The sequence below is a fragment of the Apus apus genome, chromosome 1 (genome assembly GCF_020740795.1).
Source record: "Apus apus isolate bApuApu2 chromosome 1, bApuApu2.pri.cur, whole genome shotgun sequence".
In the NCBI taxonomy this organism is placed as follows: Eukaryota; Metazoa; Chordata; class Aves; order Apodiformes; family Apodidae; genus Apus; species Apus apus.
The window spans coordinates 103675442-103693617 of NC_067282.1; the positions used below are offsets into that span (position 1 = coordinate 103675442).

At 42.7% G+C, this 18176-nt stretch overlaps 1 protein-coding gene across 1 annotated transcript; it reads right to left on the minus strand.

The window, feature by feature from the left end:
* Nucleotides 1-1802: 1802 nt before the first annotated feature.
* Nucleotides 1803-17132, minus strand: XK (X-linked Kx blood group antigen, Kell and VPS13A binding protein). The gene is made up of 3 exons (XM_051608292.1): nucleotides 16865-17132; nucleotides 8015-8277; nucleotides 1803-3300 (listed from the first exon to the last, which is right to left on the minus strand). The coding sequence occupies exons 1-3, from the start codon at nucleotides 17107-17109 to the stop codon at nucleotides 2474-2476; spliced, it is 1335 nt and encodes a 444-aa protein (XP_051464252.1). The 5' UTR covers nucleotides 17110-17132; the 3' UTR covers nucleotides 1803-2473.
* Between the last annotated feature and the right edge of the window lie 1044 nt (nucleotides 17133-18176).

Here is an 18176-nt window from a genome sequence, read left to right on the forward strand (position 1 = left end):
TCCCTATGCATGCACTGCAGGATACTGGTATAAAAAAATAGGAAGTAATGTGGCACACACTCAAAAAATACACATACACAGTAGTATTCATCATCAGTATGTGAAGTTAAATGGTACTATGCATACACTGAACTCCTGGCTGTGTAACTCTCCTTCTGTTGACTTCACTGCCACAAACATTTCATTGGCTGAGGTTTGTGAAGCGTGCACAGTTTCTAAATGGCAAAATCACAACTGCACCATCATTTAGAGAGCCCAAAGTCTTCTTTAAAAGGAGAACTCTCTCTTTAGATATGAAGTACTGCTACACATGAAGCCACCTTTCTTCACCGCCCCCCCCCTCCCCGAAGGCTAACATTTCAGACTTAGGTACATCTGTAGATAGGCAACAATTCCCTGATTATTGATGAGTATCCAAGTATAAAGTCAGTATTGGCTAAGAACACCTGAAAATTTGGCCCTGTGTGCTGAACTCTGCAGGTTTAGAAGCAAGGGTCATATTCTCACTTGCTCTTTTATCTCATTACTGAAAAATAATAAATCTGAAATATTCTTCTGCATTCAGAAAAGTACAGGGAAATACTATATTGTACTACTACATATAGAAGTACAGAGAAACACTGTAGTGTCTTCAAGGAGTCATTTCACCATTCTATGCTCCTCAGAGGGAGAAACTAGAGCAGAGATGTTTGATGTCTTCCCCAGACACATGAGGTATGTCCCCAAGACAAGCTTAGGCCAAAATTTCCCTTTACCAACCACCAATAATTTAATGAGATCTACAGACACATACCAAACACAGACATATATTAAGGAAAATAGAAAACATAATACCATGATAAAACTGAAGTATGAAGACACTAATTTACAGTGCAGTAAAGAAAAAATTAAAATAGCTTAGCACTTTTCAGCATTGCATGTGACACATTTCATTATAAATGACCTCAGATCTGAACTTGAGACACTTCTAATACAAAGATGCTGATGCTATGGAAGAACTTGACATCCTCCATGACGACAGGAGGGCGGCTAAGCTTTGGTCACTACAACATGCTTTGGGTCCTGAATTAGTTGTTTCCACTGCAGCCATAACGTGCAATACTCAAAATGTGAATACTCAAGGTGCTAAACAAACAAAGTGCAAAAAGTTTTCATTTAATTTTTGAAAACAGAGTTGGTTTGGTGTATTTCTACTAATTTTTTGGGTGCTTATCTGCTAAAGCTTCCTCAGCACCTTACAAAATACAGAAACACTTTTATTTGTGGTAGTAATAGTGCATAGAAGAAAAAGTCAACTACTTCAATTTCCTCTTTCAGATTTCAAGCCTGTGGTACTTCAGAGGTAAAGAAGTCAAAGGGTTTTGAGCAACTGATACTTAGCTAACCATAACCACAGCCACAAAAAGAAGGACTCAGTGTCTTCTGTCCCCACGTAAGAAGTCACTGTGTTGCCTCCTTGGTGTACTACCACCCCCTCATCAATCAGGCTACTGCTCATCTCTTAACTTCAGCCATCTAAAAGAGAGATAGATAATAAAATACTAATTGTCTGGGCATCTGGTTAACACTGAGTCTCCAGAGAATTTTTCATATCACCTGTCTTACAGGACATGTTAAGATGGGTTGAATCTCCCTGGAGATGTGCTCTGCAGTGCACCTACATGACTAGTTCACACTATCTGCCCAACTTCTAGATATTTGAAACTACATAAAGTGAACACCACTTTAATATCAAACTATCACAAAGTATTAGGTAAATGGCAATGTCAGAAAAATGAGCTATTCCAGGACATTACAATTAATGTGTTAAATTTAATTCCCTTACTGTCAAGCAGCAAATATGAAGGGTAAAACAGTGCAAAGCCAATAAATAACCCCTCTGTCCGTTCTCAGTAACAGTCACATTTCAGTATTAGTGCAGGCTAATTGGCTCTGTCTTGGCAACCTAGACTACAGTGCATTGTAGAAGTCTAATTCTTATACCACAGAAGGAAGTATTATCTTATTACACTGATTAGAGTGTAAAAAAGTCTGCAATTGAATCAAAGCAGACCACTGCTACAGTCAATATGTAGTCAAAGTCTATGCTCTGTTTCCATGCTAGGGTAGCATGCCATAGTGACATCCTATCTGCAATAAAATGTATTTCCTTCCATCCTCAGATTTCCTGAGTAAGATCAAGCCAGTTTCTTAAGGATGTTGCCTAACATGATTTCAAACTAAGCATGTGACAATAAACATATGTGCAAAGAACTTTGAAACAGAAGTCTATAAACAATGCTCCCTGTACAAAAACACACATATACACATACTCATACACCAAGTTTTTCACAAGGATAGGCTTGTCAGTGTTCATGCAGTGCTAGACCTGCAAGAAAGAAATCCCATCCACACGACGTAATGTCCAAGGTACATAACATTCCCAGCAGGTGATCTGCCACCTTCCAAAGGCACCTACTTGCTTCCAGTTGTACTAAGCATTGGAAGAAACGCTTTGATAAGGATTCCCCTTTTGAGAATCTGTTGTCTTGCTACTGCTCCATGCTTCATCAGTATTTTCAGGAGTTTTCACCTCTGCCTTGTTTGTCAGTACGGTGGATTTGGGAGGCTTACAAATAAAGCAGAGGAACTTGAAACATGAGAGGAAAGCTTCGGAAATGCTGGATGAGAAAAGCTTTTTACACGGGTGGCAGAACTGGTAGAATACCAACATGAAGAGGACAGCCATGCAGTAACCTATCAGGAGCTGCAAGACCAACAACGGGGCACAGACATACAGGTAGACATCGGTTTTGTAGATGTACCACATCAGCAGGAGGAACGCATTCTCAATGAATCGCAGCATGTAATACACGGTCAGCCGGTACCAATTCTGGGATTTATTGATTAAGTCAGGATCGTTGAGCTTCACCTGCACGGCCGACCAGCAAAACATGTTAATGCCAGCATACAAGAAGGTGAGAAGGCACAAGACAATGGTCGTGCCAACCCTGGTCAATGCCTTCTCTATGTTCTCAGGAAACGGAGACTTGCTTTGCCAGAAGAGAATCCATGGGTAGAAGAAAAAACCAAAGAAATTCACGAGCACAACAGGGAGAGTCCAGATTTGAAGGACTGAACTGAAAAGGACCAACACCGTAACACGTGTAGCAATCTCAAAGCTTCTCCACATGAATATGCAGAGGTAGGCAGCTGGTTTCACACTGATGTCATAATCATCGTACTTAATCTTAATAGCCAGGATGTTGCAGCGTAAGGCACCATATACAATTGACAGGAGAGAAAGGACCATAAAAACACCTACAAAGAGAGAACACAAATCAGAACCTTCAGCTTAGCAGAAGTTAAAGACATTGCATCAGAGTAGTGCAGGTGTAGTTGTCTTCATGGCACTTCTGGGGATTCCCAGCAGGGTGTAACCCCAAAAAAGCTATTCCTTGTATACACTTCTGGGTTCTCACTCTAATCCTGCCTCCCATTTTGGTCTCCATTTGTTTTCAAGTACCTAGAAAGAAAAAGAGGTGCTTAAGAGTCTCAGGTGTTCCTCCCTCCTCACTCTGCCCAGTGTTGCTCATACATCTCGGACTCTCATAGTGCTCCAAGAAGGCACAGGGGTGCTGCTCCTCTGCTGTAAAGATAAAGAACTGTGAAAAAGAAGCTGAAAGTTTGGAGTTGCTTGGGCAAGCAGATGTCTCAGTGCTTGTGAAGTTCTATGTTGAAGCAAATTGTCTAAGCTCACAAAAGAGCTCTGTGATGGAGCTCAAAATTGAAAGTCAAAGCAATTTAAACACAGAATCATCTGCACTGTCTTCCTGTGCAGAGATTTGCTCACCCATGTACACTGTGTTCTTCTATACATTTACTTCCCTCATACACTTATCTATATTATGCATTTGAAAACAATACTCCTTTGAACTTTTTATCTCTCATCTACCCAGCATCCCTCAAGTGAAGGTTTCATGGCATTTAAATTCTACAGAAAGAGAAGGCAGGGTCCAGTTGTTACCTGGCCTCTCCTGCACAGATGCAGTAGGGACAAAGCTTTCTGGCACTCTAGGAGGCAGTTTTGTCTTGCTACGTACATTAAGTAGGTGCAGACCTGTAAGAACCCTGGGTGCACAGAACAAACATACATGGAGACATACTTTGACATTCAGAAGGGCTAACTGTCCATGATTTTGTTGGCATTTGCATATTTTTACCACCATGCTGAACAGCTTATTTAGGGGATTAATTTTAGGTATCCCCCAATCAATACTTTTAGTTTCAGTCTTAGCACTTTTTCCACGCAAGGAACACTTCAAATACAAATGAGCAAAGCACAGTAAAAATGATTCAGTTGTTTCTTTTAGAGTTTCAGTGAAACTAACAAAGCTAACTGGTCATGCTAAAGGGCATCATATAAAACAAATTAATCAGAGTTGGGAATTCTTGATTACGTCAATTACTTTTCCAATGCTTAGCCACTAGTGCTTTCTGCAGCCTTCAATTAGTTTATGTGTCAATAACCTACAAATGAACTGGGTTGTCTGCTTTGCCATAGCTATTTAGCCTGGACTGTAAGAGTTGTTTTCTAATGAAAGTTATTAACTTCTGAGCATAACTTTGAAATAAACAAGTGTATTTTAGGATCTCTAACAACTTTCTAAGAGGATTTTCTCTATCATTTTAGCTAACTGATCACCCATCCCAATCCTCAAACACCTCTGAATTACTTTGGAAAATAATTAATTAATCATTTATATCTAAATTTCCAATAGCACTTAGTAAGCTGAAAATGACTGGCCATTTTATATGGTTATTTTATACATGCCAGTTTGGTGGCGCATATATTCTCTGAATATAGTTATGTATTTGCTTGCTTAACACTTTATTTTTTAATATATTTTGAAATGTCTTTTTTACAGTACTGTACTTGATCTGAAACTTTTTAAATATAACGTCTTAGAACACACTGGCTGAAAGCAGAAGGACAAGCAAGTAAAGTCAACAACACTACTTAAATATACTGCGGCCTTTCACACAGTCTTTCCTGTCATTTTGAGCTGTCTCAAGAGCTGCGAGACAGAAGATAACTTCCATCAGCTAATGAAGCAAAAGAATATTCTCAGAGCTCAATAATACCAACCCTACCCACTGGGGAGAAGGTGCTGCCATCCTGGAACTCTGCTTTGATAGGCTGAGACTTCAGTTTTAGGGATTGTATATTAATCTCAAACTCGTCTTAAAAACTCAAGGCTTTGAAAGAGACACTTCACCACTAACAGAAAACAGCCACAGCTGACTCTGGTTTAACACAGTTGTCCAGCCCTGCTCCTTTCTCAAAAGCACAGCACTATCACCAGATTTGTAAGGTGAAACATCCCTTTCAGGTCTGTGAGAAAGAAGGTTTGAAGCAAGCACAAAGGCAAGTGTGGAAGAGTGATGTTATTGTTGCTTTTACTTACCCTAAACAGGCAAAGAAGTGAAAATTTAAAAGGCAAAGTATCTTCTTCTGGAACAATCCCAAATCCCTTAACAGTCCTCATAAAAGTGGTGTTTCTTTTCTTCCTTCTTACTCCCAGAAGGCTAAACTTTTCTTACAACTCAGAAACGCACACTCAAGAGAGTCATTCAGGGAGGCTTTGTTTTACTTTGTCAGATTTTTTAATTGTGTTTTAAGTCTTTTCAAGACCAGGTCTTCCCACTTCAGAGATTGCTAATAGAGTGAATTCTGTCCTAGATGAGCTATGTCACTAGTATCTATTGCTGAAGTCTTACATTCAGCTGAAGAATCACAAAGTTTCTATTATATATACACTATAGTTTATTAAATTGATAATCAGGACCTGTGAAAAGCAAGAGCACTTACTTGGTTACTTAGGACAAGACACCTAGATACAATTATTTTTGCCTTGAGATATAACAACTTCAACACTTTTTTAAAAAACATTATTAATACTCAAAAAGTACTTAATGTATGCTGTTCAAACAATGAGAAAAGTATTCTGTGGTGAGAGCTTAATGAGCTGAGGAGAAGAAACTGTAGAAGCACTGCAAGATACCTGGCCAGACCACCTACAAAGCACACTTTGTAAACTTTAGGAAACAGACACGGCAAACACCAGTAAATTGGAAAAACCCATAAACTCAAAGCTTCTATTCTTGAAGATAGCAGTTGCTGCTCCTATTTTAATTTTTATTTTTTTTTAAATGCATCTGTTGCAGCAGGATGATTTTATTTTTAAATGGTAGGAAATCCACCTTTTGAGATTATTTTATTACTTTAAGCAACACTTGAAAAATGTAACTTGACTGCCATTAATAGCACAAAAAATTAAACTTAGGAAAAGATTGCTCTTAACAGAAGAAGATCTTCTTCAATGCTGCACAGCAAGAACAGGCCCTTTTCAAGGGTAAGCGGCCAAGTCACACATTACCCACCTCCAGCTAGCTGGTTTTGTAATTAATGCTAACTCAGATCTTTTTGGCATCTCCTGGTCTTGTGCTTCTTCAGGGGGTACTACCTAAGTGAAGAGGTCTGGTGGAGTGTGTAAGTGGACCTGGGAAAAACCATGCTATTTAGCATGATGGCTACAGAATCCAAGAATCTGGAAAAATAAGAGATTGATGAAGAGAGATGAAAAAAAAAGTGGAAATGAAGAGGAAAGGGATAAATGGAAGATGCAGTTTGGAGGACCAGCATCAAAAAACAGGCAAGTTGAAGACATCTGAAGTGTGGAAGAAGAGCTGGACTGGCTGGTAAATTACTTTGACGATACTGCAAGATTAAAAGGTTGAAGTCATCTCACTGCATCAGAATCTCTGCATACACATTGCAAACAAGAAGTTGAAACTATGTTATGCATCATTCTTGTTTACACTGGAGGCTGAATACTACTGGTGGACAAAAGGTATTACTGCAGAAATAAGCTACAGAAAGTTTCAATATTTCAGAAAGTAAAATATACACAAGAGGAATACAGTTAGCTGTGGGTTGGGCTTTTTTTCCTGATAAATGAGCTGTAATAGACATTGCCATTGTTCCTAAATCACTGATTAAAGAAAAAAAAAAACACACAAACAAAAACCCAACACTTTTTTTCCTTTTCACTTCTATATTTCAGAATTACACCTGCTATGGAGATAGGTTCTGGGAGCCACAAGATGACTACTTCATTTGCTGGTGGGTTCACTGAACTCCCTGGTGAGCCAACTTACCATTGGTTGTTTAATTTCACTTTAACTGCATAAGGTCACTTAACTGTCTGTGATTCAAAATTTATCTGAGTACTGACCGATACAAGTCAGAAGTTACAAAACATTATTAAATATGCATTTCTCTAATCATCTGGAACGCAGTGCTTTTCCTTGGCAATCATAACAAGCAAGATCAACAACAGTAACAGAAGAAACACAATAAAAAGGTGACCTTTCTTAAGCAAACGCCATCTGCAAACAAGTGACTGGAAATTTTGCTAATTTGCCACTCAGCAAAGGATTCAGCTGCTTTGTTTGCATCCCAGGTCACAGATGCCATGGCTATTCAAAGAGCTTACCTTAGTTGTGAAGTACTCAGAAACTGTCAGGAGTGATGTCTTTCAAGCAACTACTCCTATGACCTTCAACAAGTACTTTTGTATTAAGACTTGTTTTAATACCCTTATGTGCTGACTCACCCTTTGGCATGCTAGTTTTCCATTCCCTGAGTTGAGGGGAGAACCCTGACGTTATTATGAAGGTTCAACCAAAAATCTTAGTTCCTTACCATGCTGCACTGCCAACCAAGGCACCACAACTGAAGAAAGTGTTTAGATTCATGGCATGTCAACCCAAGTATGCTCCAGGAAGCATCATAGTCTAAAACGTGATGATACACATAAACTTAAGAGCAACATCACCACCAAAAGTTGTCAGGGAGATGAAACTCATTGCAATATGTTTGGTTCTTGCTTAGGGTAGCCACACATGGCTGCTGACCCTTCTCCTCTCCCTCCCACCAAAATATGGAGGTGATAATAACAACTGTACCTACTTCTGGCAGCTGTGATCTCCTGCTGCAAGACACAGATGTAGAGCTGGAGTGTGAGCTGGGGTGCTGAGCCGAGGAATGCTTGAATCACAGATGCCCTGCTGAATGCAGACCTGTGTGTACACAGCTTGCCTTCAGCCTGGCCCACTTCCTTCTCAATTTCTTCAGAGTACCCATCCTTGGGCATCTGTCTCTTCTTTGTGATGCTGACATACGGCTCTTCCACTCTGCCAGCATGGAAGTAAATGTAAAAGACTTCCACACACCTACAAGCAAATCAGTACATAGAGTAACAGGAAAAAAAAAAAAAAGCATATATTAAAAAATATGCAAAAAAGCATAGGTTTTCCCACTCCTTAGCAATTTAAGCTATCACGTACTAAGTCATTTTGTTTACAGAGCAAAGCCTATAAATTTTCTTCTCCTGGTAAGCTTGGAACATGATGGATTTCACACTTTGAAGTATGAACTACATGTGATTAGAGGGCAAGAATCTGGCAGTGCCCTTTGGGCTGCTTGTAGCACACAGTCACAGAAGGTGGTTTAGTTATTTTCCTGAGCTGCCATTGCTCTCTATTGTTTTCATGAAGTCCTCAAACTACTCCTTGGCTCCCAACCCAGGACCCAAGTTTCTCATGTCTTTCTCTTGGTGCTGTCTGTGCATGTGATATGGCAATAAAACCACGTCTCATACCTTTGCCTTAAACAATCAATCTCAAGACACTGGGGAGAAGCTCAGGGTACAAGTGGGTACACACACCTCAAACAGCTGGACTCTAGTCCTTGCTTTATCAAGCAATGGTCCCAAAACATAAGTAAAAAGCCACAGCAGCAATAATGAGAACAAGCAGTTTAGAGCCTCACAACTCTGGATATTAACATTTTTATTTTTGAAAGACACAGAAATATGAACTTTTTCTCCTTACGTTTGCTTACATTTATGGCACTGTTTAAGGACAACTAAACAAAATCTTGCAAAAATACCCTAAATAAGAAGATCCAGTGTTTCCAGTTTCTGCAGCTCTTTGTACTTTAAACACAGGTTAACCAAACTCTGTTCTTTATGTAGGTCTAACTTACCCCAGATAACTTCCTAGGAAAAAAAAAGTGGTGCCGGCACATTTCTCTTCATGAATTACATACAGATGTAATACACACTGCCTCTTCCCATGTACAGAGAATAATCCAAACATTTGGGAGGGAATGGAAAAGGGGATGGTGGCAGCAAGTGCAACAAGGACCACTTGTATCCTTGAGTATTAAAGAAGATAATACAGCCTCAGACATATTTATGAAAGGAAAGTTTCTGAAACTGGCTGCCAATGCCTATTTTTAGCTTGGCAAAAACTACTGTAAGAGAGTTGCTTGGGTATGAAGGTGTCAAGGGTGGGCTTGGGCATCAAGCAAGACCCAAAACACAAAGGAGAACAGTCAAACTTGTCTGGGAAGTAGTAACAAGCAGGGATCTACTGATGTTCAGATGAAGCCACACGCTGAGGGGGAAGAGAGAGGAAAGAAACACTATTTCTGTGACATTGCACAAATTCCTAAAAATATAGGGTCTGCTGTACAGAAGTCCATGTACAGCAGGAGCATAAAGGATAAATGGCACTGACTACTGAAAAATAAAACCCTAAGAACCCAAACCCAGTGCAGACACAACCTGTTTTCTCTTTTATGCCTAACACTGGTTAGGGCTTCAAGAAGAAAAAACTGTAGTGTGAGCAGTAGGACTGATGAAGTCTGGCTTCCAGCCCAGAGGGAAGCTCAGGGGAAGAGAACACCCCACCACAAGGGTGACCTGTGACACCAGCTCTAGTCACATCTCGCATAGCACCTGCTTGGATAGATATCATCCTCTGATGAGGACTGAGCCGTCTTCTTTCCTTCCATAGTGCCTACTGGTGTTCATCTCCTCCACCTGGTTGACTCAGCAGGTAATACTTCCCATAATACAGTATCTTCAAGTCTCTGAGAGGTCAGATTTGGCCAGTGAGTTTTTGTAATGTACAGCTAAGGCTTATCTTCTATTTAGAAGTATCTCACAATCACAAAGCATGGAGCTAGACTTGTCCGAGACTTAAAATTTCCATCTCCTCAGTTTGATTTTTTCCAACAATTGCCAAGTCAGTCTAACACAGCCTTCTAGAAGAAAGCTCACAGACTGAACTGCCAAGCAGCACTGATAGAAAATCAAGTAAAAGCATACTGATTTTTGTTTTAATAAACTTGATTTCATTTTTACCTTAACTGGACCACTAGCAAGTTCCACCTGCCCTAGACAGAGAGCATTTTCAGGATCCTGTATTACTATCCTTGATTCACTAGGCTTTAGCTACTATTACAGATATTTGAAGCTTTAGAATGGAGGTTCTACTCACAGTGGCAACTTCCTATTTTCACCTTGCTCATCTTTTCAGTCCCTGCCAGCCTTGCTCCATGTGAAAGAATCCACACAGCCAAAAACACAGTGTGAAAAATTATTAAAGCACAACAGCTTATGAAGCCAACAGAGATTTTGAAACCAGAACATTTTTGTCTCACTTAGTATTCACAGTCATCTCTTCATCCTGAACTGAGGGTAAGTCTGAAGCTATTACAGCAAATGAGACCTCAGCATCAGTCTCTACAGATTTGCCATGTGTGATTAGAAGCAGATACAGCCTAGAGACTCATTTAACAAACATGCAGTAATCCCATGGAAGAGATTATACAATTCATAAAACTACTGACCATAGCAAGTATTATAATCAGCAAAATGTTGGATTTTAGAGCAAGCATTCAATTTGTATTTATTAGCTAGGTATTAAGAAGCAGAATATCGTTTGTGATGGGAAATTTTATGTCCATACAGAAAAGCAAACACAATGTGAAATGAATGGTCTGATGAGCAAACCTGGGGGCAAAAATAGGACTTCAACCAGCACAACAGAATAATAAAAATGGTATGTGCAAGCATTCAGATTACATCAGTAATGATGCCCATCTTCTTCCAAGCCCTGTCTATCCCATGCAAGAGTGTCACTGGAGGTCATGCCTTCTCAGGCCAATAACAAATGTACTCGAGATTCTAGCTGGTGCCACTGACCAAGCAACTGCTTCAAACAGGAAGAGACTGGCAGCTGATAAGCTAGAACAAAAGAGCACCAACCCAATGTTTTAGTAATGTTTAACCAAACCAAATGTTTAAGTAATAATGGGTAATAGGGGCACAGGCACTTGAAGAACTATCCAGGTGAACAGAACAGTGATGAAGAATCAATTCAGATCACGTACCTGTGCCATGTTATGACTTTGTCTACAAAGTGTATTCAGAAAGTCTGTCTTTGGATGAACTGGCTTATTATTTTTTAGCTTGAAACACAACTGAAAGGCAACGCAAGAAGGTGATTCCTTCAAGCCGTTTTTTCTCCAAAGTTACAAACTTCATTACAGAACAGGGAATTCTCCAAAAGCTCCAGCTATTCACTGCTCTTTGCAGCTCTGCTCTGGAGGAACAGGAATAGGCGATTCCAACTTCAGCACAATCCAACTCCTGCAATGTCGTGATGTTTAGGGCCCTTCTAATAGATCCTCACATGGCATCAATAGCAGAAGGCATGCAGCTGGTTGGTAAAGCAATGACAATTGCAGCACAGGCTCTGAAGGAACTAATATTACTTTGAAGAAAAAAAAAAAAGTCGGATCTACTCTCTACAGCGAAAGTTAAAAGAAAAAGAAGGTGCTGCTTTCTCCCCTGCTGTCAAATCTTAGCAGAGAGAAAAGCTACACTTTTTCAAGGATCCTGATGGTGCCTACAATGTATGATTCAACAGCAACACGTTCATCTTCCACATAGTCAGTAGGAGGAATAATTCTGTCCTTATATGCCTGCTGAGAGCAGGCACCTTATTCCCTCTTTTAATCAGGGATGTGTGGGATTGAAACACAGGCAACATAATGGTGGTGTGAAGAGGGAGCAGGCAGTGAAAAACAGGGAACTTCCCACAGTCAAAAGAGCTTCAAGAGCAAACACCTATTTGAGAGACCTATCCACACATGCTCACTGCAAACATACAAGCAGATTTCTCTAATGACTCAATTTTTAGTAATTCCTTTTATTTAGAGAAGTGTGCGAAAGACTTATCAGTCTGGTGGATTTACTTACCTGTGTCAGACAAAGATTTGTTCCTCCCTCATTGTTCTACCTTCCATCTGCACTGACTTTCTGTTCATCGCATCTTGGACACCTAACACATCTGCTCAAGAATAAAGAAAAAAAAAAAAAGCCTGAAGAGGGTCTAGGCATATTCTTCCCATCTGGAAAAGAGGGAGATGCATCAATAGTTGTAAAGTTTAGAGCTAGAAGAATCTCCTACAGTATGGTCTGCCAACAGACCTACAAGGAAGAGAGCTTTTCAGACCTTGCTATTCTGAACTATAAAGCAGGTCACTAAGAAAGAGAGACTGCCCACAAGAGACAATGCTTCTGCACAATGTGACTGAAGCATTATCTGCACCAGTTGTAGCTCATTAGATTTCAAGCTGAAGAATTAGATGCTCAAAAAATTAATGACTCTGATAATTTCAGCCTACAGGTGGTTTTGTTTTGTTTTGTTTTCTTTTTTTTATTCCTGCAGCTTACATAACCTAACTTTGGCAGCAGCTTCACTCACAGTCTGATGCAAACTTCCTACAGCATGCACTTTGCTGCTGTCTACATGGTACGTAAACACGTGTAATTGTTTCTCCTTATGTCTTGAGAAACAAAGCCTGATCCCATTTAAGAAAAAAAACATAACAAGACAAAAGACTATTGTTTATAACCTCGTCCTATCTAAATCAGAGGAAAAGTCACTAGTGTTCTATATAGGGGCCTTGTCATATCAGCCTTCAATTTGCATTTCAAGAGAAGTTCACCACCCTGTAGACAGAGCCATCTCCTGCTTGCTCCTCCTAAGGCAGAACCTGTAGTCCCACATTCAGCTAACAGATCACTAGGGATGGTAGTTTCAAAGACACAAGCAGTCCCTCAGCTTTCAGAAGGAAGCACTGCCAAATTCACACCAGTCCCTTCTGGATACAGCACTTCAGTACTGTCTTCAGCAAATCAGGTAGTAAGGAAGCACTGCATCCAGCACATGTATGGAACAATACAACCCACACACCCTGCTCATGGCTGGAGCCCCGACTGCTCAAGTCAGTTTGTTGGAGATCTGCACTCTTCTCTTTAGCTCCTGACCTATTCATAGTTTGCAGAATAGAAAAGGGCAAGCAAGTTAACAGGGGTTTCTCTGCCACCCTTCATGAGGAGCTTTCTGGATTTTGGCACACACAGCAGTACATTAGCAAAAATACATCCAAGTAACTATTGGTTGGTATTGTAACAGCACTTAAAACCTCAAGACAATGTGAATGCTACAGGTGCTGTCCAAGTGAACAGGGAACAAAGAAAGAGTCCTTGGCTCTGGAGCAGTCAATAATGAGCCAAAAAGCTCATCATGGTCTTCTCAAAGGGAAACAAAAATGTATTGAATCTCTCATTGACACTGGCTTTCATTTAAAGTATTTTTGTGTGTGTGTGTAATTATTAACTTTATGTGGTAAAAGTTTTGTCTCTCCTTTTACAAAAAGATAAAAAGTATCCAAATATCTTTTCTAAGCCTCCAGACAAATTGGTGCTCTTACAAGGAGCAGCACTGATCTGAAATGCTGCAGGAAACACCCATGGTGCCCAGAAACCTGCAGTCAGTTTGTTCCAGCCAACTCTCTGAAGACCCTCCGGCATGTCTACATCCCGGGGGTCAGAGCCAGGCCAGGAAGGTGGGTAAGAATTTTACTCTACAAATTACTTCAAATTTATAGAGAGACTCTAAGGGAGTGGGAGAAGGAATGACAAAAAAAATGAGTGCATTAACAGTATTCTCCCAATACAGCAAAAGTCCTCTCCAGGAAGAGGGATGTTTCCTAATTTTAGTGCTTCCAGTGGCAGCAGCAGGACAGCAAGTGCCTCCTAAACAGGTGGAGTGTGGGTGTACAGAGAAAGTGGTGGCATGCAAGAAGGTTTTATAAGATAAAGTACTTTTTTTTCCCTGTCACACAGAGGATTCAAAATAGGCTGGATCATTTGGCTTGCAAAGCTAAATACCCTCCTTTCTTGCCAATATATTTTTATGCCATTCCCCAGAATTTAAACTTATCTTTTTAAGGGGAAAAGGGAGAAAAATGTCTAGCTTTGAGATGAAGAAGAAAACGCACACAACAGGGATGGGCTGTCTGTAAACTGGTGCACTGATTTGAGTCTGAAGAGGGAACTACCAACGACCCTTGATCACATCATAAACCAAATAGGGACGGTTAAAAAGCTGGTGCCGGCTCTTTTAAAGCCAGCCTAAGCACATTGCCCTCTGTTGAAGGACTGCACCTTTCACAGCCTACAGGCTCTTCAATGTGTCATTCTGGTGCTGCAAGCGGAGAGAACCTGGAGTGGCTCTACTGCCTGTGATCCAGCACTCCCTAAAAGGCCCTGGGCAGTGCCAGTGAGAACCAAGAGAGTCTGAACACAAGAGGATGGAGTGAGGCTTCACACCAGGGAAGCATATAACTAACAGCAGCAGCTCTCTGGTGCAAAGGAGCAGAGGTTTGCCTAAAAATGATGGGAAAGAAATGACTCCAGGGACAATGGACCTTTTCAGCTTACAATAGTTAGAGCCACAGCGAAGTGATGATACAGCCACAAAATATTCTGCCTTCTAGCTATCACATCAGACTTGTGTATATTCCAGTCCACACAGGACAGAAAGCCTCCAGTGCAAAGTAGGGAAATGTAAAGTATTTCATGTGTTGAAAACACTTCAACCTTTACAGTGCAGATCTATACCTGATGGGAAGTAGTTTCCTCTTCTGATAGATACAATGTTAAGTGGCAGTGGATAGGAAGACAAAATATAGGAAAACAAAAACACCCAAAAAAGACCTTTAATGTCTCAGACCAATCACTTCACCTTCCCCCACTTCTGCAAATAGACACATTTCCCTGAAACTGAGGAGAGGTTGTTTTCCATGAAAACTTTCCTCTAGCTTGTACAGTCCTTCCAGCCTTTAGCAGGAAATACATTTTTCAGGTGGCATGAATGCACTACCCTCTTTTTATTAGTAATTACAATCCCAATTATTCTGTGTCAAGAGAGAGGTTCACATGCATGGCTTTGTATTCCCAAAATGATGCTCTGGAGACTGTGGCATAGGCATGCCACAGTTCTTCTAAAACATCTTAAAATCTCTGGGAAAGGTTCATTTTGTAAATCCCTGAGAAAGGCTAAAATGCAGAGCTGGCAACACACTCATACACTGCAGCATCGGGGAGAGGGCTTCTGTATGCCCACTCGTCTCGCAGCAGCTGGGTGCTCGTCAACAGAGCAGAAAGTGTGTTGTGCACAAGATGAGACTTGTGCTGTAAACAGATAAACTTGATGCTGAGAAAGAAAGAGAAAGTGAAATAATGCTTGGTAGCTAAGGTCAAAGCAGAAGTCTGTATCTTTTCCAAATAATTAGAAAGAAAATAGTCTAATTTGTTGTTGTTGCTTACAACCTTTGTTTGCTTCTTCCCATCTTGCAGCTTGACAAGGCGTGATTTCTTTGATTCCAAGAAATCGATTTAGAATGACAGATAATTAATATAACTTTTAGTTTGATAGTTGCTTTCTCTTTGGTTCCACTCTTATTTTCCAAACAATGCAGGAGTATTTTGTTCCTAGCTTTTAGAAAGTCAGAGCTCTTAAAGAACTTAACTGTTAAGCCGTAACTTAAGTCTCTTTAAAATATTAACAAAACAAACAAACCCAGATATTGTTATAGAGGAATTCAGTACTTTGAACTGTAAGATGCTTGGTAACATCCAGACTGTTTACCCTTACTTGTGTGAAGAAATCTTCCCTTTCCACACTGCCCAGGAATTTTAAAAAGTTGAGGATACTTCTCCCAACCTCTACTACAAAGATACTGCATTTAATTCCTTAAAAAAAAAAATAAATCAGAACATAAATTTAAAATTAAAGCCCCCAGCACACGTTTTGTCATGGTGTTGCTCCACGTCTGTAACTCTTAATCTATTTTTTTTTTTTTTTTCCCTAAGGATATTTTCAGTCAGAAGTTGAACTGAAGCTGAAAAATCTCCAAAGCAATTTGGGACACGAAGCTGACTTTCAGAAAGAAGAGGCAGACTAAAAGCATCAGTGGTACTTCCCAGACGCACAGATGGGATGGGTACAGCCGTTGTTTTAAACTAGCAAATAAAGTCGTCCCTCCCCTCTTGGAAGTAACCTCAGAGTAAGAGCGTTATGGATTAAACCAGCAGGGAACCGATAAGAGCATTTGCAAAAAAAACCCACAACAACCAACCAACCAACCCAGACGGACTGAAGATAAGCGCAGACACCGCCACCGGAGAGGGAGGGAGGCAGGGAAGGACAGAGGGAGGCAGGCAGGGAAGGACAGAGGGAGGCAGGCAGGGAAGGAGCCGGCTCTTCCAGACCACCCCTGTCTCCCCGCCCGCCCCCTGCCCCTCGGCCGGGGCTGGGAGCAGCTTCTCCAGCGCTCGCTGAAGGTCAGGAAGCACCACGGCCCGCGCCGCGCTTTTTGCCGATGGAGGTTTCCAAAGGAAATGATTCCTCCCGCCGGCTGCAGACATGAGGCTGGGAAGGACCCCGGCCGCGGCTCTCCCGGGTGCAGAGCAGCAGCAGCAGCAGCAGCAGCAGCAGCCGCCGCCGCCGGGGAGCGGGCGGGTCGGGCCGGCACAAAGGCCGGGCCGCCCCCCGGGGCTCGCCCCCGGGCTGAGGCTGCAAGGACCGGCGAGGCGGAGCGGGGCTCACCGACCTGACGAGGGGCCCGAGCTGCAGGAGGTGCAGCAGCAGCACCAGCGGGCGGTCGCGGCTGACGTCGCGGTGGATGAAGACCAGGCTGAGCTGCACCAGCGCGCAGGGCAGGAGGGCGAAGAGCAGCGTCAGCCACTGCCACATGCGGTCCCCCGCCGCGCGGTACGCCGCGCCCAGGCACAGGGCGGCCGCTGTCTCGGCCACGAAGAGGACGAGGGAGACGAGGACGGAGCCCGGGAATTTCATCGCCGCCCGCTCCGCTGACAGCCACGCCGCTGGGCGCGTCCTGGCCCCGCCGGAACCGGCCCGCCCAGCCCAGCCCAGCCCAGCCCGGCCGCTGGGGCGCGGTGCGGCGCGGTGTCCGCCAGGGGGCACTGCCTGGCCCCGGAGCGGGGGGTTGCGGGGGTGTTGCGGGGTCCCTCCGGTGCGGGTGGGCTCGGCCTGGCTGGGGTGCGGGCGGAGGACACTGGCTGTATTGGGAGAACGCTGTTCATGCACACGGGGAGCGCTCCCTGGCCATGTCTCCTTTGGTCGTCGGATGCGTATCTGCAATGGGGTGTGTGGTGGGTGTGTGTGGGGCTGCCCGTCGAGGGGAGCTCGGCAGGCTGGAGGAATGGCCGGAAAGGGGCAGGGGAGGGGAAAGTCCTGCACCTGGGAGAAAATGACCCCGTGCAACAATAAAGGCTGAGGGGCAGCTGCTTACAAAGGCGGAAAAGCAGGTGTGAGTCCTGGTAACCCTCCCCTGACGCACCGGCTTCAGAGACCTCCTCACCAGATCGGTGGCACTGTCGGCAGAGGTGCTCTCTTACCACTCTGCCAGCTGCATCTCGCCCTAGCTTGTCGGGCTTTTCCCCTCAAAGGTTCCCAGAATCACAAAACCCTGCTGTGACAGCAGCTGCTGGCCAGTGTCCCCAAGGCCTTCCCCGTTACCAGCAGGAGCCAGGGTACCACCCCATGCCTCTCTCCCTTGAGAGCAGAGCTCTGGAGTCATTCTGGGTTTGTGCAAGGCAGCATCACTGATGGACAAGCAGCAAAGGGCAAGAGCCTGAAGGCCAGGCAAGTCTTTGCAGTCTCTCTGCTACATCTTGAATCTGAGCACCTGTCAAGAAACAAAGCTCCTAAGGTACTAAGGGTGGCAGATGGTGCCTGTATCCTGCCCAGGAGGTCTATCACCACCACTTTTCTCCTCCTCTTGGTGCAAGTTGCTGGTTTGTGCTCAGCTGCCTCAGGTGCCTCACCTGATGTATCTTGTTTCTCCTTGCCTGTTTCCAGACAATTGCAGATCTACATATGGAGTTGAGATGCAGACCTGA